Source organism: Bos indicus, chromosome 11 (assembly GCF_029378745.1).
Source record: "Bos indicus isolate NIAB-ARS_2022 breed Sahiwal x Tharparkar chromosome 11, NIAB-ARS_B.indTharparkar_mat_pri_1.0, whole genome shotgun sequence".
Taxonomy (NCBI): domain Eukaryota; kingdom Metazoa; phylum Chordata; class Mammalia; order Artiodactyla; family Bovidae; genus Bos; species Bos indicus.
In genome coordinates, this window is record NC_091770.1 from 11,536,643 (window position 1) to 11,560,853 (window position 24,211).

The following is a 24,211-nucleotide window of genomic DNA, read 5'->3' on the forward strand; positions in this document are numbered from 1 at the left end:
CCCATTTCCCCTGCACTGGCAGGTGCATCCTTAACCACTGGACCACCAGGGAAGTTCTTCCCTCTGAATCTGATGGTCATGGCAAATGATCCCAAAACATTACATTCATTTAAAAGACCCCTTAGTTGGTCTAACAATGGCACCCCACTCCAGTACTCTTGCCTGGAAAATCCCATGGACGGAGGAGCCTGGTAGGCTGCAGTCCATGGGGTCTCGAAGAGTCAGACACGACTGAGCGACTTCACTTTCACTTTTCACTTTCGTGCACTGGAGAAGGAAATGGCAACCCACTCCAGTGTTCTTGCCTGGAGAATCCCAGGGACAGGGGAGCCTGGTGGGCTGCTGTCTGTGGGGTCGCACAGAGTCGGACACGACTGAAGTGACTTAGCAGAGTAGCAGAGTTGGTCTAAAGGATGAAAAGGAGTGAAGAGATAGGTGTTGCAGTGGAGGGAGGAACATCCCACTGTAAGGGGCCAATGTGAAGGACAGTTGAGGTGGCTGGCTGTTGGACAGTGAGGAGCACCAGTGCAAGATAAGGCCAGGGATTGCTGGGGCTAAACATTTTGATCTTTATCATGATAGTGATGGAGAGCCATTCAATATTTTGAAACAGATTAAGTGATACAACCTGATTTGTGCTTTAAAAAATAATCTGCAAAATAATTTGGAGCAAGTCAGAAGGATATAGCTATGGCCCAAGTGAGAGATGATGGTGATGGAGAGAAGACTTATTTAGAATCTGGGGGGAGAGGAATGAAAGATGTCCACAGCACAAAGGTAGGGTTGTTTTCCTGTGTCCATGCCTACCTTTCTCTATACATTCACACCTACATTCATACTTTCACTTCACTTTGGAGAGGTTTTCTCTGTCATCTCGGAGGGAGAACTTGGGGAACTGGGAGCTTTGGGTAAGGAGATAAACATACAGTAGGTGAGATGGGGATGGTGAGATCCCAAGGTGTGGATCACTCTAGGTCAACAAAGCTGTTCAATTTCATCTAGCCAGACCCTCACTGAGAACCCTGGAGAAAAGCTATCCAGCTGCTTCCCTGTAGACCCAGAAGCTCCCTGGGTCCCAGTCTCTAGAGAAGTTGCACTAGGGTGCCATGGCTACAGTAGTCATGTGACAGACTACCTCCACCCCCATATCCCTAAGGACCTGGTGCACCACACTTGGAAGGAGGTTTGGTAGCAGGACCCCTGGGTTTTCACACAGGGCCTCTTAATTGTCTTGGTGACAGACACAGCTGAGGTGTGGTGTTTTCTGACTTTAGTCCTCCACAAGGGGCTGGTCTACCCAACCAGAGGGAAGAGTTGATGGGGGCGACAGGCCAAAGGTCAGAAAAAACCTGGAGACCTTGGAGGAAGAAGCCAGGCACCAAGAGAGGGAGATTGGCCACTGGCCTCAAGGTAATAGAATCAAAAGCAAGAAAGTGCTCAAAAAAAACAAGAGAATGAGAACATATCAAGAGAACACAGGAGTTGATCTGAAGGAGCTCCCAATGGTCAAAGCTGGAACAATCTGAGCAATAAAATGAATATTTTATTATCCAAAAACATTAAATATATGTACATGCATTCATAGTCAGGAAAATATGTCTGAATAAATAATTAAATGGGGATGGGAGAGAAATCTTGCCTCCAAAAGTTCTTTTAACTTATGTCAATAGTCCCTCATCTAGAAATCGGAGCTTAGTTCCCTTTCCACACCTAAGGGTGGACTTGATACTGTCTGTATTCCAAAGAGAGTTTGGAGAAGGAAAAATAGTAACATTACTACTAGTGGAAGAGTCTGGCAAACACTGCCTTAACCGTGTGATCAAAGTAAACATCACAGGTGATGTTGTGTGGGTTTGTTGTTGATTCACTCAGTCGTGTCTCACTCTTTGTGATCACATGGACTGAAGCGCACACCAGTCTTCCCTGTCCTTCACCGTTTCCGGGAGCTTGCTCAAAGCCATGTCCATTGAGTCGGTGATGCCATCCAATCATCTTGTCCTCTGTTGTCCCCTTCTCCTCCTGCCTTCAATCTTTCCCAGCATCAGGGTCTTTCACAATGAGTCAGTTCTTCTCATCAGGTAGCCAAAGTATTGGAGATTCAGCTTCAGCATCAGTCCTTCCAATGAATATTCAGGACTGATTTCCTTTAGGATTGACTGGTTTGATCTCCTTTCAAGTCCAAGGGATTCTCAAGAGTTTTCTCCAACACCACAGTTCAAAAGCATCAATTCTTTGGTGCTCAGCCTTCTTTATAGTCCAACTCTCACAAAACCATAGCTTTGACTATATATATGGATCTTTGTTGGCAAAGCAATGTCTCTGCTTTTTAATATGTTATCTAGGTTTGTCATAGCTTTTCTCCCAAGGAGTAAGCGTCTTTTAATTTCATGGCTGCAGTCACCATCTGCAGTGATTTTGGAGCCCCCAAAAATAAAGTCAGTCACTGTTTCTGTTGATTCCCTATCTATTTGCCATGAAGTGATGGGACCGGATGCCATGATCTTCGTTTTTTGAGTGTTGAGTTTTAAGCCAGATTTTTCACTCTCCTCTTTCACCTTCATCAAGAGACTCTTTAGTTCTTCTTCACTTTCTGCCATAAGGATGGTGTCATCTGCATATCTGAGGTTATTAATATTTCTCCTGGCAATCTTGATTCCAGCTTGTGCTTCATCCAGCCTGGCATTTCATGTGATACATTCTGCATATAAGTTAAATAAGTAGGGTGACAATATACAGCCTTGAAGTACTCCTTTCCGAATTTTGAACTAGTCGTTGTTTCATGTTGGGTTTATGTGCCCCCTAATGTGATGCAAAGAGAAATGACTTCGTCTCTGTGGTGTTCTTTCCTGAAACTCACAACTCCAGTCTAGTTATGAGAGGAACATCAGCCAAACCTAAATTGAGTGGTATCCTATGAGATAACTAACCAGTATTGGGCTTCCCCAATACTGCACTATTTTCACAATGTTTTCTGTAAATCTAAAATTATTCCAAGTTATCATTTTTGACTAATGCAGTGAAATTGCCTTCCTAGTTGTTGTTGTTGTTCAGTCACCCAGTCGGGTCCAACTCTTTGCGACCCCATGGACTGCAGCTCGCCAGGCCTCCCTGTCCCCCACTATCTACTGGAGTTAGCCCAAGTTCATGTTCATTGCATCAGTGATGCTGTCCGGCCATCTCAGCTACTGACACCCTCTTCTCCTCAATCTTTCCCAGTATCAGGGACTTTTTCAGTGAGTTATTTATTTGCATCAGATGACCAAAATACTGGAGCTTCAGCTTCAGCATCAGTCCTTTCAGTGAATATTCAGGGTTGATCTCCCTTAAGATAGACTGGTTTGATCTTCTTGCTGTCCAAGGAACTTTCAGGAGTCTTCTCCAGTGCCCACATCCGAATCCCTAGAATCTCTGAGTGTTATCTTATGTGACAAAAGGGACTTCGCAAATACTATTAAGGGTCTTAGATAGGAGGCTGTCCAGCATATCGCAGGTGGGCCCAGTGTGAAGTTGAGACTGAGCAGGGTTCTGTGTGGCCTTCCTGGGTACAAAAGACCCTCTGTGTCTTCCATTTCTTGTCTGTAGGAAACAGGCTTTAGTCTCCTGGGTCTTTCCTGAGTTCCAAAGGCTACTCCATTTCTTCTAATTGATTCTTGCCCACAGTAGTAGGTATAATGATCATCTGAATCAAATTCATCCTTTCTCATCCATTTTAATCACTGATTCCTAAGATATCTATGTTTAATCTTGCCATCTCCTGCTTGTCAATGTTAAATTTACCTTGATATGTGGACCTAACATTCCAGGTTTCTATGCAATATTGTTCTTTTCAGCATCAGACTTTACTTTCACCACCAGACACATCCACAGTTGAGCAATGTTTTCACTTTGGCCCACTTGCTTCATTCTTGCTGGGGCTATTAATAATTGCCTGCCTCTCTCCCCCAGACATCTTATGACTTAGGGATTCATCATATCTTTTTGCCTTTTCATAGTGTCCATGGGGTTCTCTAGGCAAGAATACTGGAGTGGGTTGCCATTTCCTCCTCCTGTGAATCACATTTTTTCAGAATGCTTCACTATGACCTATCTGTCTTGGGTCCTCTAGTTTGTCTTTCATTTTTCTGATTTTTTTTCCTCCCATTCCAAGAGGGGTATCTCTACCTTAGGGCCATTTTCATGTCAAGACAGAAATGAAAGTAGTCAGAGGGAAGGCTAAGGTCCTTGATGGGTTGATACTGGGATGCAGAAAGAGTAGTAGCAGTAGCAGTAGCAGTAGCAGTAGCAGTAGTAGCTCAGTCGTGTCCAATTCTGCGATCTCAAGGCAAGAATTCTCCAGGCAAGAATACTGGAGTAGATTGCCAAGCCCTCCTCCAGGGGATCTTCCCTACCCAGAGATCAAACCTCAATCTCTCGCATTGCAGGCAGATTCTTTACTGTGTGAGCCACCAGGGAAGCCCTTAGAAAGAGAGAGCATACATCTGAAGGGATAAGACTGAAGTGGAGAGGGTAGAGGGGAGGGAAGAGTTCTGTAAGATTAAGACAGTAACTTAGGGGTTCCCAAACATGTGAGAACCCTGTCCCATTGAGTCATCTGGCAGAAGTGGTGAAATGGTAGAAAGCAAGAGCCACACAGTACCCCCAGGCTCCCTACCCAGAGATCAAACCTGAATCTCTCGCATTGCAGACAGATTCTTTACTGTGTGAGCCACCAGGAAAGCCCTTAGAAAGAGAGAGCATACATCTGAAGGGATAAGACTGAAGTGGAGAGGGTAGAGGGGAGGGAAGAGTTCTGTAAGATTAAGACAGTAACTTAGGGGTTCCCAAACATGTGAGAACCCTGTCCCATTGAGTCATCCGGCAGAAGTGGTGAAATGGTAGAAAGCAAGAGCCACACAGTACCCCCAGGCTCCCTGGTTGCCGTCCCCACCATGCTTCCTAGGGGAAGGGTGGTTTGGAGGCTGTGGCGCTACTTCACACATCCCCCAGGGCTGGACCAATTAGCATCTTACTGCTGCTCCTGAAAGGTCTCCTGGGCCTTGCTCAAGCCTGGACTGAACTGAATTTTTATTAACTGAAGTAGATTTAATTTGACTGAAGGGAATTAAAGTAATGCACCATTTCTTGCATATCCAGTTTGTGAAGCAAAATTTATAGCTGCTTTGAGTGTGCTAGTCAACTTTCCTAAATAGATGAGACACTCTCTAAATGCAGAGCTTACCTTTTATCATTCATTTGGTCAACAAAGATTTATTGGGAACCTCTATGTGGTAGGCACTGATCTAGGTACCAGGTATACATGAAATAATTCAGACACGGTCCTTGATCTCTTGGACTTACAGATTCATCAGGGAGAAAGAAAATAAACAAAAAAACCAAGCAAGTATATAAGTGTAAATTGGGATGAATGCTATGAAGGAAAAAAACCAGCTGTTCATCTTATAGCTGAGGACATAACACAGAAGCTGGCCCTGAAGCCATTGCTATCAGGGAGGGGAACTTGAGGCACTAATGTAACCCACGCCGCAGCTCCTCTGCTGGAGCAGCACCTCACCAAACTCCAAGTCCTTGGGTCTCATGTTGCTTTTTGTAACGGCCGCACCTGCCTGATGCGAAGACTCATTGGAAAAAACCCTGATGCTGGGGAAGATTGAGGGCAGGAGGAGAAGGCGGGTAACAGAGGATGAGATCGTTGGATGGCATCATCAGATCAATGGACGTGAGTTTGAGCAAACTCTGGGAGATAGTGAAGGACAGGGAAGCCTGGCGTGCTGCAGTCCATGGGGTCGCAAAGAGTTAGACATGACTGAGCAACTGAACAACAACACGACCTGCCAGATCTTTTCAATTTGAGTGTTTAATATTCAAATACCATAATCAAATCGTCAGTCACATTCTGAGGAGTAACTACTGAATCTGACTCATTATGCAAGTCTCAGACATAAATTGCAAACCCTGAAGTTGTCAAGGTTTCGGTTTTTGAGGGACTGAGAAATGGCTGATGGTGCTGGAGGGAAGAACAGGATATAATAAAACTGGGTGCTAACTTTGGGGAAGGTGCGCCTGGCCATGGTTTAAGTTCAAATTTTGTGCTAACTGCAATGGGAGTCACATGCGGATTTTAAGTTGACAAGTGTCCGTCTAATTTTTCTTTTAAACCATATCACATAGTGCTAGGTTTTAGGAGAAAGGACTATTTGTTTTTGATTTTTTGATGATTCCTTGCCATACTGAATTAAACTATGAGTTGGTAGATGCAGGGGGAGAATTACTTTATGGAGATGACTTCCTTATGGTTAATAAAGACTGGTAAGTGAAAAAGTTCTGTGTTGGAGCCTTTTTAAGTTTCCCAGTCTGTGAGAGTCAGAACCTGGAAAAGCTAAGTTGTCCTCGTTTCCTCTTACTCAGCTTCTCCCTTTTCCAGTCTGAAAAAAACCACTGAGGAATGTTTTTTTTTTTTTTTGATAATTCCCTATGTTTCCTTATTTATATTGGTGTGTCAGAGATTCCAGGCAGTGTGTGTGTGTGTGTGTGTGTGTGTGTGTGCATGTATAGCAAAGTAATGAGTGAGGCTTATGATTTTAGGGGAAAGGCAAGTTATGGTGAAAAACAAAAAGAAAAGAAAGGGACTTCTGGGCAAAGATTAGGACCTCTAAAATCACGGTTAGAAGTTGTTTAGGCAGGGGCATGTAGGTCTGAGTTGCTGTGAAGCTCCATGGAACCAAGGGTGACGTCAGTGTGATGTGGCCTCTGGGGCCTGGCAGAGCAGGAGGCTGACATCACTGCCCAGGGGATCCAATGAGCTGACTCCAGGGAGGCCTCCTCACAGCCCCCAAAGATGCTGGAGCAGCAAACATGACCCAAACGGACCCTGGGGACTGAGCTGCTCCCATTTGCTGTTCAATTATTGTCCTTTCCTTCACAGCTCCACGAGCATAGAAGCTTACCTCAGCACTGGTGAGGAAGAAGGAAGGAGTGTTGATGCTCTGCTCCCAGTAAACTTTAGACCTGTGGGGAGACATATTTTTTCCCTTAAAAGAGAGCCATCAGCTGAGTCAGGCTCCTGCCTGCAAGGAGGTCATGGTATAGATGATGAGACAGAATGAAAACTAATTAAAGCAATAAAGGAAAGCATATGAGCTCTGAGGTGGGGCCTGACTTCAAACCTCAGTCTGTCAGTGACTAGCCCTCTGACTCTGGGCAAGTTATTTAACCATACTGAGCTTCAGTTTTTTCCTCAATAGCATGGAGACAACAACTTTTGTCCTACAGCAGGGTAATTGTGACAATGAAATGAGAGAAACAGAATTATGTTCCTGGAACCTAGCAAGTCTTAATAAGCAGAAGCTGCTGTTATTGCTACTACTTCAGGTCACACCATGTGACAGGGACAATATCGAGTCATGTATTAATGCAAGACAGAGGGTGTTGACGAAGGATCTACTGTTCAACTGCCTGTGTTAGGAAAGAAAGGGTTATCTTCACAGAAGAAGGTCACACAAAGCTGGATCTTGAAGTATAATTTCAGCAAGTGAGGAAGGAGGAGGAAAGGGAAGAGCACTTCATTCAGAAGGAACAGAATAGCATAAGCAAAACCTGAAAAAAGCAACCGGTAGTTCATTTCAGATCAGTTCAGCTCCACTCAAGCTACATGAATTAAGTGCTGTCTATTCTAAGCCATTAAAAAAAGTTTTTTTTTTGGAGTATAGTTGATTACAATGAGTCTGAGTGAACTCCAGGAGTTGGTGATGGACAGGGAGGCCTGGCGTGCTGCGATTCATGGGGTCACAAAGAGTCAGACACAACTGAGCGACTGAACTGAACCGAATGTCAGGCAGGCCATCTTCACTGGAGTTTTCTACGCTAGTCACTCCAAACTCACACTGTTGCTGGTAAAAACTCATGTGAGCTCTCTGGCTGCTGAGGGGGGAGGGGGGGGGGCTAGAAATAAAACCTGCTGACAGTGGCAGAAGCTCATTTAATCACTACTGTACATATTTAGTCTACATACCCATCTTCTCCCTGTGAGGTACAAAAAGCTTTTTGCTTAGATGTTAAAATTGGTGATTGAAGGGACCAGAGATCTTTAGAAATATGAAAGCCTTCATACTCTTCCTGCCCCGCCTACCTGTGTCTGAAATTGTTTAAGCATGAGTAATGAAACAAGGTGAGACAGCCAGAGATTGTCTAGAAACAGACAGGTTTAGCAACCTTCTCAGTTCCTGGCAAACCAAGACTTGTAACTCATTCTCCGCACTATTGCTTTGTTTATTTATAAAATGTGCTTTTAATTAATAATGACTATTCTTTATTAAAAAAGCAGTACATATACAAGGGAAAGAATTCCAAAACTGCATGCATAATAAAAAATATCTTCCTGCTACTTCATGCCCCTTCCTCCCAATATCTGTCCTGGTTGTCACTAATGTTTACAGTTTCTTGGATACCCTTTCAGAAATATTCTGTGAAGTATTTTATACATATATAAGTATATATATGAATTTTTTCTTTGTGACTTTTTACTGAGGTATAACTGACACACACATCACATTAGTAATTTCAGGTATACAACATGATGATTCGATATTTATGTATGTTCTGAAATGATCACCACAATAAGTCTAGTTAGCAACTGTCACCATATGTATTTACGAAATTTTTTTTCTTGTGGTGAGAACTTTTAAGACCTAGTCACTTAGCAATTTTCAACTGTGCAATAGAATAAAAATTTTGTTTTTGTCTTTCATTTTTCATCAAATATTTGTTGTTCAGTTGCTAAGACGTGTCTGAGTCTTTGCAAACCATGGACTGCAGCATGCGAGGGTCTTCTGTCCTCCACTGTCTCCTGGAGTTTGCTCAAATTCAGGTCCATTGAGTTGGTGATGCTATCTAACCACTTATCCTCTGCTGTCCCCTTCTTTTTTGCCCTCAATCTTTCCTAGCATCAGGGTCTTTCCCAGTGAGCCCGTACTTTGCATCAAGTGGTCAAAGTATTTGAGCTTCAGCTTCAGCATCACTCCTTCCAATGAGTCTTCAGGTTTGATTTCCTTTAGGATTGACTGGTTTGATCTCCTTGTAGTCTAAGGGACTCTCAAGAGTCCTCTCCAGCACCACAATGTGAAAGCATCAGTTCTTCAGTGCCCAGCCTTCTTTATGGATCAAATCTCACATCCATACATAACTACTGGAAAAACCATAGCTTTGACTATACAGACCTTTGTCAGCAAAGTTATGTCTCTGCTTTTTATATGCTGTCTATGTTTGTCAGAGCTTTCCTTCCAAGGAGCAAGCATCTTTTAATTTCATGGCTGCAGTCATTGTCCGCAGTGATTGTGGAGACCAAGAAAATAAAATCTGTCACTGCTTTCACTTTTTCCCCTTCTATTTGCCATGAAGCGATGGGACCAGATGCCATGATCTTAGTTTTCTGAATGTTAAGTTTCAAGCCAGCTTTTTTACTCTCTTCTTTCACCTCCATCAAGAGGCTCTTTAGTTTGTCTTCATTTCCTCTATTTGGGTTGTATCATCTGCAATCTGAATCTAAGATTGTTAATATTTCTCCCTGCAATCTTGATTCCAGCTTGGGATTTACCCAACCCAGCATTTTGCATGATGTACTTTGCATATAAGTTAAATAAGCAGGGTGACAATATACATCCATGATGTACTCCTTTTCCAACTTTGAACCAGTCAGATGTTCCACATCTGGTTCTAACTGTTGCTTCTTGACATGCATACAGGTTTCTCAGGATACAGGGAAGGTGTCTGGAATTCCTTTCTCTTTAAGAATTTTTCACAGTTTGTTGTAATCCACACACTCATTGAAACATTCTATCACCTTTTAACACATAAATAGAAACAGATTTAATATAAATAGAATTACACTGAAGTTGAGGTAAAAAAACAAAAACTTATAACTTTCCTTGGAAAACTATAAATAAATTGATAATTTCCCGTCAGTTTTGCATTAGCTTTCTCTAACTACGTCAAGGTTTATGCTCTTTTAGTATTGTATTTTTTATGCTGATCAATGTGATGTAATTTCTTAGCCAGAAAGAATTCAAAGCAAAAATCAGATTTAGGGTCTCAACCTGTTCTAATTGGTTCTTCAGTTCAGTTAAACTCTTGGAGACCCCATGGACTGCAGCACGCCAGGCTTCTCTGTCCACCACCAACTCCTAGAGTTCACTCAAACTCATTTCCATCGCATTGGTGATGCCATCCAACCATCTCATCCTCTTGTCTCCTTCTCCTCTTGCTTTCAATCTTTCCCAGCATCAGGGTCAGGTGGTCAAAGAATAGGAGTTTCTGCTTCAGTATCAGTCCTTCCAATGACTATTCAGGACTGATTTCCTTTAGGATGGACTGGTTGGATCTCCTTGCTGTCCAAGGGACTCTCAAAAGTCTTCTCCAACACCACAGTACAAAAACATAAATTCTTTGGTGCTCAGCTTTCTTTATAATTCAACTCTCACATCCATACATAACTACTAGAAAAATCATAACTTTGACTAGACAGACCTTTGTTGGTAAACTAATGTCTCTGCTTTTTAATATGCTGTCTAGGTTGGTCATAATTTTCCTTTCGAGGAGCAAGTGTCTTAATTTCATGGCTGCAGTCACCACCTGCAGTGATTTTGGAACCCCCCAAAATAAAGTCTGACACTGTTTCCATTGCTTCCCCATCTATTTGGCATGAAGTGATGGGACCAGATGCCATGATCTTAGTTTTTTTGAATATTGAACTTTAAGCCAACTTTTTCAGTCTCCTCTTTCATGTTCATCAAGAGGCTCTTTAGTTCTCTTTGCTTTCTGCCATAAGGGTGGTGTCATCTGTATATCTGAGGTTATTGATATTTCTCCCAGCAATCTTGATTCCAGTTGTGCTTCATCTAGCCCAGTGTTTCTCATGATGTACTCTGCATGTAAGTTAAATAAGCAGGGTGACGATATACAGGCTTGATATACTACTGTTCCTATTTGGAATCAGTGTGTTGTTCCATGTCCAGTTCTAACTGTTGCTTCCTGAACTGCATACAGATTTCTCAGGAGGCAGGTCAGGTGGTCTGGAATGAGTTTGACCTTTTAAATATGATATAATTGTTTATGAAAAGTTGCTTTAATAAGTAATAATTAAAATTCTATTGCCTTTTTAAAACTTGAAATAATTTTTGTTTTAAAAAATACAGCAGTAAAGACTGACGCATAAACTTTTCACAAAACATACTTAGTCTTTTTACACTGAAAATGTTTTGCACTGAAAACATATTTTGTATAGTCCAGGGACTTATAATGGCCATTTCTTTCTCATTTTCACCTTTGTTCCCAGTCAATGTTTTTTAGGGTCCATATTCTGACTGTAAACACCAAGTTCATATTTACTTTCTTCCTGTGGATGGACGGAACCATATATGAGAATTTTATATCCAGTTTGCAACAGTAAATCTTTTAAAGGGAAAGTATCCTAATTGACTTGAGCTTCTCTGGTGGTGCTAGTGGTAAAGAATCTGCCTGCTAACCCAGGAGACACAAGAGACACTGGTTTGACCCTTGGGTTGGGAAGATCCCCTGAAACAGGAAATGGCAACCTGCTCCACTAGTCTTGCCTGGACAATTCCATGGACAGAGGAGCCTGGTGGACTACAGTCCATGGGGTTGCAAAGAGTCAGACAGGATTAAGCACACACAACCAAAGGCTTTAGCATAGTCAATGAAGCAGAACTAGATGCTTTTATGGAACTCCCTTGTTTTCTCCATGATCCAGTGAATGTTGGCAATTAGATCTCTGGTTCCTCTGCCTTTTCTAAACCCAGGTTCTATATCTGGAAGTTCTTGGTTCACATACTGCTGAAGCCTAGCTTGAAGGATTTTGAGCATAACCTTGCTCGCATGTGACATGAATGCAATTATACTGTAGCTTAAACATCCTTTGACATTGCCTTTCTTTGGGATTGGAATGAAAACTGACCTTTTCCAGTCCTGTGGCCACTGCTGAGTTTTCCAAATTTGCTGGCATATTGAGTGCAGCACTTTCACAGCATCATCTTTCAGGATTTGAAATAGCTCCACTGGAATTCCATCATCTCCACTAGCTTTGTTCATAGTGATGCTTTCTAAGGCCCACTTGACTTCACATTCTTGTATAGTTCTGTGTATTTTTGCCACTTCTTCTTCATCTCTTCTGCTTTTGTTAGGTCCTTACGGTTTCTATCCTTTTCATGCTCATCCTTGCATGAAATGTTCCTTTGATATCGCCAATTTTCTTCAAGAGATCTCTAGTCTTTGATCTGTATTAAAAAAGAGATCCAAGATGCTTTTGATGCAGGTGGTTGTTGGCCCAGTTGAGCCATTAGAATAAAGTACAAATTTCTGTTCCTGGTGTTCCTTTTCCAAGATGCTTTCCTAGCACCATCTCTTGTTGCTAATTCCCTATACATCAGTGCAAATGAAGTTCTTTCTGGTTTTCTAGGTGCTTCTCACACCTTCCAATCACACCTTTTGAAATGTTCAGGCATAGTCTGTCAATGAATTCCTTACTGACAAAAGTGCTTGCCCTGTTTGATTCTCAGAACTTGCTTACAGGTACATTACACCTTATCTGTTAGTTTTGGGGTTTTTACTTTTGGGCTTTTCCTCTTTCATAACTTGTAAGATATCTGTTCAGGGAAACCTAGTTAATCCTTCCTTAATATTCATGCCTAAAGAGGCTTTTGCACTTTGAGGCAAGGGTCTTCAACAAGAACTGCCTGACAATCGCCGTTGCATATGAAGTTCTTAATTGTTCTTGCCTTACAGTAGAACTTTTTTTTTTTCCCCTGAAAAACAAGTTTATTTATTTGGCTGCACCAGGTCATGGTTGCAGCACATGGGATCTAATTCCTTGACCAGGGAGTGAACCCGGGTACCCTGGCTTGGGAGTACGGAATCTTAGCCACTGGATATAGTGGAGCTTTTAACACAAGTTTGTGGCTTCAATGAATAATGTGTGAAATCAGGCTATTTTTCCCAGAGAACTACAAATCCCAGCGGGCATCGCGCGGAACGTCCGCGGACGTGGTGATGCTAGGGGGCGTGCCCAGTCTGAGGGAGGGGTAGTCCTGCGGGTGGCCGGAGGCTTAGGATCCCCGGGAGCCTGGAGTGAGAGAGAGATTGAGAGCGAAAGGTGAGCGGAGCTGAGGGAGGGGACGCGCTGCGGGGCTCCCCGAGTCTATGGAGCGGGTTAAGATGGCGGAGGCGGAGAGCCTGGAGACAGCGGCGGAGCACGAACGGATTCTTCGAGAGATCGAGAGCACCGACACGGCCTGCATCGGGCCCACGCTCAGGTACCCTGGGTACCGGGGCCACAGAGGGGTGGGCACGGGCGGGACCCGGGAGCAGGCTCCCTCGGGACTGTGCGCCTGGCCGGCCTCCTGCAGGGCCAGTGCCGGCCCCTCCCTTCAGAGAACCTGGCGAGCGACCTCCACCCTCGGCGAGGCAGGTCCCCCTCCGTAGCCCCGCAGACCCGACGTGGGGTTCCTTCCCGACCGTCGGCGCCGGCAGCCCCGTTACCCTGTAGGCTCCTTCTGCCTCCCTCAGGGCTGGGGCAGCCTTCGTTCTCCCTCCGAGGCTGGCCCGGCGCGGGCAGCCGGAACGCGCCCGACAGATGGTGGCTCTTAGCAGAGGGTCCCCCTGAGGACATCACCCTTCTGCCCCAGACGCAGGTCCTGCTCTTCAGGCAAAACAGAATTCACCCCACGGTCTGTTGCTCGGAGAGCAAACTCTTGCCTCTTTAAAAATCACAATCACTTCTCAGAAACGAGTTCCTGAAAATCCTAGGCCTGGAAGGAAGGAAGTTTCCTTCAGCCCGCGCGCCCCTCTCCTGGGAGCGGGTACTTGCCGAGCCCTGTCAGGAGGACGACCTCCCCAAAGGTCAGATTCCTGGTGCTCATCGCCGAAAAGACGTTATCTCCCCCCGTTCCCCGTGACCCTTACTTTGCCCACACACCCCCATTTCACTTGGAGACGTCAAACTAAGCCGCCACCTACCTCAACTTATTTAACAAACTTAGCTACAACTTACTGTGTACAGCGCAAGACATTTATTAAGAGATTTACAAGTATGACTTATTCAAACCGCAAAACAGCCCTATTTGGTAGGTACTGTTATTACCCTCATTTTACAGATGAAGCCCAAAGAAGTTAAGTGACTTGCCCAAGGTCACAGAGAAAAGTAGGGGAGTCGCGATTCCTGCTCAGGCATTCTGGATCCAGAGTATGCATTCTTAAGCCCTCTTGTTCTGCCTCAGTTGGGGATCACCATCTATCCGTACTTTCTGCTAATTACTCAACCAAGCGCAAACTACCTTTCTCTTTCCCCTCAGTTTATTAGTGCCCTAGAACCAACACATCGTCCTTCCTTTGGCACCTTCTGATCTCCATGCAGCCAACAGAATGATCTTACCCACCTTGTACAGTCTTGGGAAGCTATTCCTCCCTTCATAAAGATTATTTATTACTCACTGCTTGTTTTTTTCATGGGGAGAAGTTGTCTCATGAAAGTCGTTGAAAGAGGGGGCAGGCTGCGGACTTCGCTTCTCATCTCCGCCTCCACAGCTTCCTTCTCCAGGGCACATGGTTCTCCCAGTGCCATCCCTGGACATGGGACATGACCATCCTTAGTAGTTTGCTTTTTGTCCCTGACTGCGCTATGATCATGACTGTCACGCTCCTCTTTTTTCATATTTTCTTGAGCTCTTAAAGGTAAATGACCCTTATTTCATTATCTTTACTTTTATAAAAACTAAGACTACTTACTGGTATTCTATGTGCATTACTATTGGTTATTAATGTTTGGTTTTTGTAAAACAAAATGTTATTAGACTTACAGAGGATGCTGTTTGAGGATTTTACTAAGAAATTTGGCTGCTGAGCTATATAGCTGGCAGCCAAGCAAAGCTCCCACTGGAATAGTTGGGATTACCAGAGTTTTTAGGAAGGATTTTTCATCAGAATACCATTAATATTGTCTTGAGTTGGTTGTTTTGAGTTGCTGTTGTTCTTGGTTTATATGATAAATGACTTAATTTAGTGTTATCAATTTAGTTTGTTGTGATTTATTATGTTAGCCCTCCACTGAATAATAATGCATATTTGTTCAGCTGAATTTTAGCCTGTAATTTTCCATTATATTGACTGAAGAATATATACATTTTGTTTAAAATGTTATCCATTTTCCCTAAAATTTGCTGCGTTATATCACTGAATTCCATTGGAAAGTGGGGACTTTTTTGGGCTAAGTGAAGTAGAGATCTTTTGTCCTAAGGGGACATGGTAAGAAAAGTTTTGAGAACCACTGCACTATCCTACTAGTTTAATTTTCTTTTGTTGACTCCCTTTTTTCTTTATCAGGGGCTTTTCATTTTTGGTGTTGTCCTGTCTTTGATGGATAACCCTAAATCTTAACTATCAGACCCAAGATTCAATCATGTGAACATCCTATAATACAAGTAATATCCACTGTCTTTGTCTTCAGTCTAGCTTGTTCCTGCCTGTATTCATAGGAGATGATCTCATCTTTCTTCCTCATCCCATGCAGAGGCAGCGGCATGCATAGACTTGGTGTTTCAGATCCCATGCTTTACCCTGGGTGCGTGTTCATAATCTTATCTCTTGGTTTTCCATCACAGTCAGTAAACAGGTATGATAGAGGCAATAGGCTCTTCTTCCTACCATTACCCTCAACTGTAAATCTCAGCCTCTATCCCTCTTCATAGACTTTCCTATTTCTTCTGTCTTTTGAGGCATTTTTAAGGCTCTTGGTTCTTACCTGTCCCTGAGACAGGTGTTCTAACTGAAGAGGAATTAAATAACAATAATTTGTGGTACCAAATTATTCTTCCAATTTTATCCCTTTTTGTTTGAGGAACCCCAATGGCTTGACTTTTTCATTATATAACTATCCTTATTTTAATCTTGAAACAGTACTTGTAATATTAGTTGATTACTGTTTATCATAAGGAGTGACTTTATTTATTTATTGTAATTCTAAAAGTCCCAAGCTTATCCATACATACAGAGGCTGTTGCCTAGAAGATTCTTTTGGGGAAGCGGCCATCTCTTCTCTGTCTTCATCTCAAAAATTATTTTGTTAGCTACAAGTCCTAATTTTGCAGATGAGGAAAGAAGCCTGCCGGGAGCCCGTGAGGCATTCTACTCGTGACAGAGGTCATGAGGAAGGAGGCTAGGCATATGCAAAGGCGGGATCCAACCTCAGGAGTCCCCCCGGATATTCTCGAGCATCTACCCCCAAAAAACCAGAGTCTGCCTACTTTATTGTTTTGTGCTCTCACCTCTGACTTTACTGGGGGCTGTTCCCCACCACCATCTCGCTCTCTCTGTCAAAGAGTTAACTTACAGCTCCAATTAATAAAGTTCCTGGGCAATTAGGAGTGTTTAAATCCAAACCTCTCAGATGGCTCTCTAACTCGCCTGACAAATTTACCCGGACTCCTACAGCTATGCATACTATTGTTTACAGTCTCCCAGCCTCGAGAGGCACAGGAAGCTTAAGATATTCAAATAGCTTAGAGCCTCTCAGAAAGTTAGAAACTGTCAGAATAAAACTAGTAAAAGATTTCATTGATGAGCCAATGCTTGTTGCCAAGTTTCCACATCCCCTGAATTGTATCCTTGAATGTGTATTAATTAATATAGTTGGTATGTAGAAAAAATAAGTAGTGGCCTTGGTGTTAGTAACTTTAGACCCTTAAGGTAATAAATTCTTTCCTTTGTTGTAAACCCATTACACATCTGCCCTATAGGAATGCAATTTTATCTTCGGAAGATGGCACCAAACCTTAAAATAATTACTCTTAGAGAAAATAAGTCTTTGTTGATAAGTCTTTGTCAAGAGTCGTAAAATGTTAATAAGCCTTCTGGCCAGAAGATGATGTAAATCACCTAAACCATTTGTATATGGTAAATTTGCAGGAAAGAAACCCTGGTTTTTGATAAGGATCAAAAACTGCTGACTTTGCATCCCCTATTATCCTCTATGTGTAACTTAGGGTATAAAAGCCCCTGTTGAAAATAAAGCTACGGGCCTTGCTCACCAAAGCTTGGTCTCCCCATGTCATTCTTCCCCTTAACTTCCAGCTGAGGCTCTATCTGGAGCGCGGATATCCTCTGCGACCATTTATTTGCCTGGGCTTCTAAGACCCACTCGAGAAGGTGTCTAAGGTGGGGCACCTTCTGCTATTCGAGAGGGCGCCTGCGGCCTCCGTGGTCAGAGCTAACCTGGTGTCACGGGTTATATTGATTTTCCACGTAAACCAAGCTACTCAGCTTCTTTTCTCCACTGAATTTTCCTACTGAGCTATCCTCATTCTATTACTCTTTATATCTTTGATAAATAAATAAATAAATAGGTCGCCGAAGCCGTCTCTCCTTTGAATACCCTGGATCAGCCGGGGCTGGACCTCGACAGAAGCCCATTAGGTGTAAGGGCATGTCTTGTTTTTAAAATAATATTGATTCTTGCTTTGTAGTGCTAATGCATTACAGAAATTGATCACAAGATATTGTGCTGCTGCTGCTAAGTCGCTTCAGTCGTATCCGACTCTGTGCGACCACATAGATGGCAGCCCACCAGGCTACCCCGTCTCTGGGATTCTCCAGGCAAGAACACTGGAGTGGGTTGCCATTTCCTTCTCCAATGCATGGAAGTGAAAAGTGAAACTGAAGTCGCTCAGTCGTGTCCGACTCTTAGCGACCCCATGGACTGCAGCCTACCAGGCTCCTCCGTCCATGGGATTTTCCAGGCAAGAGTATTGTGCTGATAATACACTGCAAAAATTGATCACAGAATATTGGTCACAAATCACTCATGAGTAATAGCTCTATATTCTCATTTTTCAAATCACATCTATGTATCCCTAGTCTTCTTTCATATCATTTATTCAAAATAAGTTGTTTCCTCACTTTGCTCTCTGGGTACTAGCAATTAATATTCAGTCTTAATTGTTATTTAAGATTTTAAAAGAGACTTTTAAATTTAGCAGTGAAGTACCTTGCCTTTAAAACAATAGCTTTATTGAGATATTCATATACTGTACAGTTAACCAATTGAAACTACAATTCAATGTTTTTTTTTTTTTTAGCGAATTCACAGAATTGTGTAACAGTTACCACAATCTAATTTTAGAACATTTTCATCAGCTCTGAAAGAAACCCCATACCCATTAGCAGTCACTCTTCATTCTGTCCCTTCCCCAGGCAGTCACTACTTTCTGTCTTCATGGGTTTGCATATTTTGTTCACTTTGTATAAATGGAATCATAGAACATTTTGAGGAACTGCTAAACTGTGTAACAAAATGCCTGCACCATTTTTTAGTCCTACCCCAGTACTCTTGCCTGGAAAATCCCATGGACGGAGGATCCTGGTAGGCTGCAGTCCATGGGCTCCTGAAGAGTCAGACACGACTGAACGACTTCATTTTCACTTTCATTCATTGGAGAAGGAAATGGCAACCCACTCGTGTTCTTGCCTGGAGAATCCCAGGACTGGGGAGCCTGCTGGGCTGCCGTCTATGGGGTCGCACAGAGTCGGACATGACTGAAGTGACTTAGCAGCAGCAGCAGCAGCAGCAGCAATGTATAAGGGTTTTAGTTTCTCCATATCCTTGTCAGCACTTGTTGCTATCTCTTTTTATTTTAGCCATCCCAGTGAATATGAAATTTCATCTCACTGTCATTTTGATTTGTATTTCTCTAATGGTTAATCTTTTCATGTGCTTATTTAGTTATTTGTTTATGTTTTTTGTTTTGTGTATTATGTTTTTTGGAGCAGTGCCTTCAGTTCCTTTGCTCAGTTTTTAATTGGATTATTTTTATTGTTGAGTTATAAGTTTTCTTTATATATTCTGGATATATCTTCTACCAGGAATAGGATTTGAAAATACTTTTCCATTCTTTTGGGTGGTTTTTTCATTTTTCTTGATGGTATCACCTGCTGCACGAAAGTTTTAAATTTTTGATATGAGGCCAGTGTATCTAGTTTTTATTTTTTTGCTTGTGCTTTTGGTGTTGTATCTAGGCAACCTCTGCTTAACCCAAGATTGTGAACATTTGCTCCTAAGAGTTGTATAATTTTATTTCTACATCACAGTCTGTGATCCATTTTGAGTTAATTTTTGTCTATCATATAAGGAAGGGTGTCCAATTTCATTCTTTTGCATGTTGATGTGCAGTTTTTCCAGCATCATTTGTTGAGTGCCATTTTTTTCTTATCCAGGTATATTTCAGGTTGACTTATTTTGTCTTTTTATCATGAAATTTATGTTCTTTATTTGTAGCAGCAGTGTAACCTTCAAGACCTTGTCATTGTGTTTATTGGACCTCCCTTGCTGAGTGTTCTCACCTGGGAAAAAGTTTGCCCTATTGTTTTCAGCTCATGATTTTCTCTTTTTAGCTTAGTTGCTGCCTTCCATTTCTAAGGGGTCGGTGTTGTAAGAATGATATGATTGCTATATTTGATCCTGGTAAAGCACTTTACTGTAGGGACTGAATCTTGTCTTACCGTATGGAGTGGTTTTGTGCTATACTGCTTAGTTTTAAGATTAACAAAGGGTATTAATGATAGAATCTTATCCATTTGATCTTTATCACTATTAAAACATTAAAAATTCTGTCAACATTATAAAAATTTTGGAAGCTGTATTAAGAATTACTTGTACTATTGTGACATAGCTGCTGTTGTTTTGGTGCATTTCCTTTTAGATGCTTGCTTTATTTATTCTGTTGTTAAAAAGTTGTATTTTTGGTATAGCAACAGTTTTCTCTCTTGCTTATTTGGTGGTGGAGGTGGTTTAGTTGCTAAGTTGTGACCTTCTCTTGTGACCCCATAGCCTAACCCACCAGGCTCCTCTGTCCCTGTTCATGTCTCCTGCATTGCAGGCAGATTCTTCACCGCTGAGCCACTGGGGAAGCCCAAACCGTGTATAAAGCTGCCTCTTCCAGAAAACAAATATGGGGAATATTTTCAAAAGCTCTTTTGCTGAATGTCATTTGATAATTTAATATGGTGAACTGACCTCCCCACTTACTGCTTCTCTGCCTTTGTTTTCCATCCTTTGGCCTTCCATTACCTGCTACTGCTAAGTCACTTCAGTCGTGTACGACTCCATGCGACCCCATAGACGGCAGCCCACCAGGCTCCTGTTCCTGGGATTCTCCAGGCAAGAACACTGGAGTGGGTTGCCATTTCCTTCTCCAATGCAGGAAAGTGAAAGGGAAGTCGCTCAGTCATGTCCGACTCTTTGCGACCCCATGCACTGCAGCCCACCAGGCTCCTCTGTCCATGGGATTTTCCAGGCAAGAGTACTGGAGTGGGTTGCCACTGCCTTCTCCACCATTGCCTAAGTTGTACAAAATCCAGATAATCCTTGGTTGATGACACTTTCTCATTATTGGTCCTTGTATGGATCTCTTTAAGCAGTTAATTATTTTTATAAGCAACTTACTACCTGAGTGGGCAATTTTTTTTCATCTTTAAGTGGGGATACTACCTACATTGCAGGAACAGTATTAAAAAAAAAAGGAGATAAAGCATTCTTCATGGTACCTGCTGCTGCTGCTAAGTCGCTTCAGTTGTGTCCGACTCTGTGCGACCCCATAGAAGGCAGCCCACCAGGCTCCCCCGTCTCTGGGATTCTCCATGTAAGAATACTGGAGTGGGTTGCCATTTGTAACTCCGATAGTGTGAATCATATTCTGCCTTTTACCCTTGAGTTTGTAATGAGGACTTAGGTGTTTCATTGTTGTTGTTTAGTTGCTAAGTCGTGTCTGACTCTGTGACTCCATAGACTGTAGCCCACCAGGCTCCTCTGTCTACGGAATTTCTCAGGCAAGAGTGGGTTGCCATTTCCTTCTCCAAGGGATCTTCCCCACCCAGGGACTGAACCTGTGTCTCCTGCTTGTCAGGGGGATTCTTTACCATCAAGCCAGTGTTAATTACAAAACTTTGTGTTTGGAGTGATTCTTGACTTTGATTTTTTACTTCTACTCATATATCTGAGGGATAAAATATTCATCAATAATCAGACCCTGGAAGTGGTTATTTTGAGATAGATGGAGAACGGAGGAGGAGATAGGAAACAATTTTATAAAAGCAGTTTAGGTGACTCTGATATTCTCCCTCCTTGACAATCAATGAGGGGAAAGAAATGATCTCCTATTTCTGATTGTTTATTTTTTAGTAGTAACTACCCATTCATGGGAAATAGATGGGGATACAGTGGAAACAATGTCAGACTTTATTTTTTTGGGCTCCAAAATCACTGCAGATGGTGAATGCAGCCCTGAAATTAAAAGATGCTTACTCCTTGGAAGGAAAGTTATGACCAACCTAGATAGCATGTTGAAAAGCAGAGACATTACTTTGCCAACAAAGGTTCGTCTAGTCAAGGCTATGGTTTTTCCTGTGGTCATGTATGGATGTGAGAGTTGGACTGTGAAGAAAGCTGAGTGTGGAAGAATTGATGCTTTTGAACTGTGGTGTTGGAGAAGACTCTTGCGAGTCCCTTGGACTGCAAGGAGATCCAACCAGTCCATTCTAAAGGAGATCAGTCCTGGGTGTTCATTGGAAGGACTGATGCTAAAGCTGAAACTCCAGTACTTTGGCCACCTCATGCGAAGAGTTGACTCATTGGAAAAGACCTTGATGCTGGGAGAGATTGGGGGCAGGAGGAGAAGGGGACGACAGAGGATGAGATGGCTGGATGGCATCACCAACACAATGGACATGAGTTTGGGTAAACTCCGGGAGTTGGTGATGGACAGGGAGGCCTGGTGTGCTGCGATTCATGGGGTCGCAAAGAGTCGGACAGGACTGAGTGACTGAACTGAACTGAACCTTTAAAAAAATTTTTTTTATATTTTAATTTATAACTGTAATGTAGTGACTTTTAAAAAGAAGAAACAGACAACAACAAACTTAATCCTACCACCCTGTCACAACTCTTATTTTTGTATATTTCTTTTAAACTTTTTCCATATTAATTTTATTATATTAGAAGAATAATGTCATGTTATATGTTGCTTTTTCAGGTAACATTATACATTGTTATATATCTATCATTTTAGTGGCTTCATTCATGAATTAATTTATTTGTTTATTCAACAGATATTTATGAAACAACTTCTGTGTGCCAGGTATTCTTCTGGACTCTGGGATATAATAGAGAACAAAATACATACGTCCTTGCCCTTTTGGACCATGAATTCTACTAGAGCACTTACAGAATAAACAGACACATAGGCACATGAAATAATAGTGCTATTTAGTGGTTATGTTACATGTGATGGGATATTGTTTCTGACTTAGGTGTTTAGAAAAAGTTGTTTGAAGTAGCAAGCCATGTATCTCTTCCAGACAGCAGGCACAGTATGAAGACCCACAGGAGAAGCATAGTGGGAGGTGATGGTAGGAAATCAGTGAGGGTCCAGATAGCATAGACTAAGAAAGAGACTGTTTTTATTTCTAAGTGTCATGTCAAGGTAGAGAAGAGCATTCAGCAGGGAAGTGACATGCACTAACTTAAGTTAAACAAAGAACATTCTGGCTGCTATATGGAGATTGGAGTAAGAGAAGAAACAGGAAAACCAGTCAAGAAAGTGAAAGAAAAGTGAAAGTTGCTCAGTTGTGTCCAACTCTTTGCGAACCCATGTACTATCCATGGAATTTTCTAGGCCAGAATACTGGAGTGGGTAGCCTTTCTGTTCTCCAGGGGATTTTCCCTACCCAGGAATTGAACTCAGATCTCTCGCATTGCAGGTGGATTCTTTACCAGCTGAGCCACAAGAGAAGCCCAAGAATATTGGAGTGGGTAGCCTATCCCTTCTTTAGGAGATCTTCCCGATGGGAAGAACTGGGAAGTCTCCTGCATTGGAATGGAACCGGGGTCTCCTGAATTGCAGGCGGATTCTTTACCATGTAAAGAATGACAGGCATCAGAGGCCAATTACTTTAGGTTATGCTTTCAATGAAGAGAAAAAGAAACTCTAAAATTGTATATAATTCCAAAAAATAAAATCTTCTGATATGTCAAGGTTTTCAAGATTTTCAGCAGTTTTATACAGGGAAGCTATCAGGGAAGCTTTAACCAGTCAAGGGATATTTGGAATTATATCCAAATGGTTATAGCATGGTTGTATAATGAGATGGTTGTAGCATGCAGTAAGCTATTGGGGAGAAGGTGATGAGAAGTAGTTGGATTTAGAATATTATTTTGAAAACAGAGTCAAACTTTTGGGATTACTTATGGGGGTTAAAGAAAGAGAGGAACCAAGCATGATTCCAAGGCTCTTGGCCTAAGTAAATGGGTGAGTAATGGTGGTGCCATTTGTTGGAGTAGAGAATAAAGGGGAAGGAACTTTATTTTTCTTCATAGCACTTCTGCCTGACATATATTTTTGATTGTCTCCTCTATTGGAATTTGTATTCCAGGAGGGGAGGAATTTTATTCCTTTTGTTTGCTACTGTATCCTGGGAACCTAAGAGAGGGCCTGGCAAACAGTTGGTGCTCAATAAATATTTGTTTAATGAATAGAAGAATAAAATAATTGTACCATGAGCTGTTAATTATCTAGGGGATTAATTAACTGATTTGCAGATTAACTGTCTTTAAAAAAGTATGACTAGGCTTTTGAGCTGGAGAAGGAAATGGCAGCCCACTCCAGTACTCTTGCCTGGAAAATCCCATGGACAGAGGAGTGTAGTAGGCTACAGTCCATGGAGTCGCAAAGAGTCAGACACGACTGAATGACTTCACTTCACTTCAGGCTTTTGAGAAAAAATAAACTGCTGAAAATCTTGAAAACCTTGACATATCAGAAGATTTTATTTTTTGGAATTACATATAATTTTAGAGTTTCTTTTTCTCTTCATTGAAAGCATAACCTAAAGTAATTGGCCTCTGATGCCTGTCATTCTTCAGTATTTTTGCAGTGTTGTTAAAAATTTTCAAATTTAAGTATAACTCTTGAGTAAAATTTTATTTTCTAAGTTAAAATATTTATTGATTTGGGAAGAATGGAATAGAAATAAGTTTCAGTTACACTATGGAATTGTTGTTCAGTCACTAAGTTGAGGCTGACTCTTTGCGACCCCATGAACTGCAGCATGCCAGGCTTCCCTGTCCTTCACTATCTTCCTAAGTTTGCTTGAACTCATGTTC

General features: G+C 42.1%; 1 protein-coding gene across 4 annotated transcripts in view; it reads left to right on the forward strand.

Moving 5' to 3' along the window:
• The first annotated feature begins 13,068 nt into the window (after window positions 1–13,068).
• The window catches only part of EXOC6B (exocyst complex component 6B), a 722,047-nt gene continuing 710,904 nt past the window's right edge, over window positions 13,069–24,211 (forward strand). For 3 of the 4 annotated variants that reach the window (XM_070798075.1, XM_070798078.1, XM_070798076.1), the window contains exon 1: window positions 13,069–13,319. In XM_070798075.1, the coding sequence (XP_070654176.1) occupies window positions 13,207–13,319 (113 nt within the window). In that variant the 5' untranslated portion in view covers window positions 13,069–13,206. The remainder of the gene's footprint in view (window positions 13,320–24,211) is intronic. The other variant, XM_070798077.1, reaches the window with a different exon arrangement.